Here is a 2,228-nt window from a genome sequence, read left to right as displayed (position 1 = left end):
AAACATTTTTTGTTATGCTGGTTGAAAGTCTCTTCACATCCCGATAGCAATCATTAAGTTAAGTGGTCTAAATGTATTTATCTGTATTTATATATTCTGTGGAAGGCGTAGGACCAAGAAATGTTCGTCCAATCAAAACGCTCGGTCCGAGAGTTTTAATTGGCTTTCCTACCTGCCTGTCAATGTATGTATTAACATACCTCTGCGCACCGGGTTCGCGCAGACAGGATACGTCATCAGCTCGTTCACGCACGCTGTGCTGACAGAGCGAGAATGGCAGACCAACATCAACAACCCGATCTTCCTTCGTGGTATTGTAGTACTTTTAAAGTTTTCTCACCGGTGAATGACATGATGTAGCCCAGCGGTTAATCCAGTCCTCGCACTAGCTCGTTAGAAGTGAGCTACGTGCATGAACTGTGTTCCGATTGATATGATCCCTACACAGTGTTCATTGCTCCCTACTCCCTGAGCAGGGGAAATCCGTTGAAGTTTACTTCACTTCGGAACATATATATATGTGTGTGTGTGTGTGTGTGTGTGTGTGTGTGTGTGTGTGTGTGTGTGTGTGTGAAGTATGAAATACTTGTGGTCTTCTTCCTCTGAGATTTTCTTCCCCACTTTCCAAAATGTTACTACACCTGTGTTTGTTTTCTAGCACTACTAGACAGTACTTGGATAGAAGCCTTGATGTTTTGCTATAAAGTTTAATGAGAATGCTTTGTGTGCTGTTGTGACTTTAGTGTTGTATTGGTTTACAGATTCTCCCTCACTCCAGACGCAGCCAGGGACGCATTCACCTTTGACCCTCAACCTTAAAGTCTTTCAGGAACAAAGTTGTGTCATGGACTGATGTGACAGACATATTTATTTTTAATGTTGGTTGCACTGTCTCTCTTTCTCCTTCCCCTTTCTCTCTGAATTAATCACATGGGCCTCCATCTGAGTACACTGTGCATGTTTTTGAGATTTATGTGCATACATCATAATTTTTGTACATGCTGATTTTTATTTGTAAATATTATGTACAATGGGCTTCTTAATTGTGAATGACTAGTTATGAGTATTGAGACAGGATGGCATTAATTGTAAGATTCTTAATCTTATAATGCTACAGGTCAGTTTCTTTCAGCCACCAATGTTGTATATAATTATGGTGTGATCTATGCAATGCTTCTTTTTTTTTATACAGATTTTTTTTTAAGCCTAGTTGAACTAACAAGTTCTCTGAACAAAATATCAGTCTAAGTTTCGAACTTGATGGCACTTGATTTGCTAATTATTTGTTCATCCATATTTCTCCCGTATTTTCATCCTTTCCTACAAAGCGCAAATGCAGTATCATATTCAGAAGCAATAAACAAGTTATAAGCCTTTCAGATATGTTCAAAGTGTGTGCTATTGCATAATCTAGTTTATTATACAGCTGTATGGAATACTTAATTCTGACTGGTTAGTTGCACCATCCAGCAGTCTGATTTCCTGATTTCTTGTATACATGTGTATATATATCCTTATCCAGGTAACTGAAACTGATGCTACACACATCTTTTATTTTGTGATCTCTTCGTTCATATATATGCAATTGGCGCCATTTTGCGTCTCAGTTATCAGTTGTAGTGAAAATGACCTCAGAGCACTAAAGTATTTATATTTCCGTAAAATGGTTGCAGTTCTTGGCTGATTGTTTTATACATTGTAATGGACTTTTTTTTTTTGTAGAGGAAATGTCAAGATAATATAAAAGTTCAATTAAAATAATTTAAAACTTAATTGTAATTAATTAAATTATTTGTTTATTTGGTGGGATAATAATAAGCGGGATAATGTGCAAGCAGCTATTAATTATCACAAAATAAACCCTGACAGTGTCCTGTATCGCCCTGAAAGAGTATATGTTGCAATAATGTTTGGCGATGTCATTTTAATACATTTTTCAATAATTTATTTTAATAATTTTAATTGCATATCTAATTAAGCTGAATGCTCAGAAGTAAACTTTAAAAATAAAATGTAAAATATTTAAAATATGAAAGAAATTATAATTTTTTTCTGTTTTTCTGTATGAAAAGTTCTATGATTATGAAGGGGCATACTATCACTGTTCTTCCTGCCATATAAAGATAAAGCAGCAATAGCAGCAATGAAAAGGCATTAAATGCATTAAAGCTTACATGCATATGAAACCTTTTTGTATGAAGCACTGAATGTGCATTGTGTGTGCCTTT

General features: G+C 35.5%; 1 protein-coding gene across 3 annotated transcripts in view; it reads left to right on the top strand.

Moving 5' to 3' along the window:
• LOC107701742 (mitochondrial fission regulator 2-like) overlaps positions 1 to 1,546 on the top strand; it is a 12,692-nt gene extending 11,146 nt beyond the window's left edge. For all 3 annotated transcript variants that reach the window (XM_016503842.1, XM_016503845.1, XM_016503844.1), the window contains one exon: positions 762 to 1,546. In XM_016503842.1, the coding sequence (XP_016359328.1) occupies positions 762 to 806 (45 nt within the window). In that variant the 3' untranslated portion in view covers positions 807 to 1,546. The remainder of the gene's footprint in view (positions 1 to 761) is intronic.
• The last annotated feature ends 682 nt before the right edge of the window (positions 1,547 to 2,228 follow it).

This window comes from Sinocyclocheilus anshuiensis, unplaced genomic scaffold, assembly GCF_001515605.1.
Source record: "Sinocyclocheilus anshuiensis isolate Anshui unplaced genomic scaffold, SAMN03320099.WGS_v1.1 scaffold1658, whole genome shotgun sequence".
In the NCBI taxonomy this organism is placed as follows: domain Eukaryota; kingdom Metazoa; phylum Chordata; class Actinopteri; order Cypriniformes; family Cyprinidae; genus Sinocyclocheilus; species Sinocyclocheilus anshuiensis.
The sequence above is the reverse complement of the archived record's forward strand: the minus strand, read 5'-3'. Positions and strand labels throughout refer to the sequence as shown.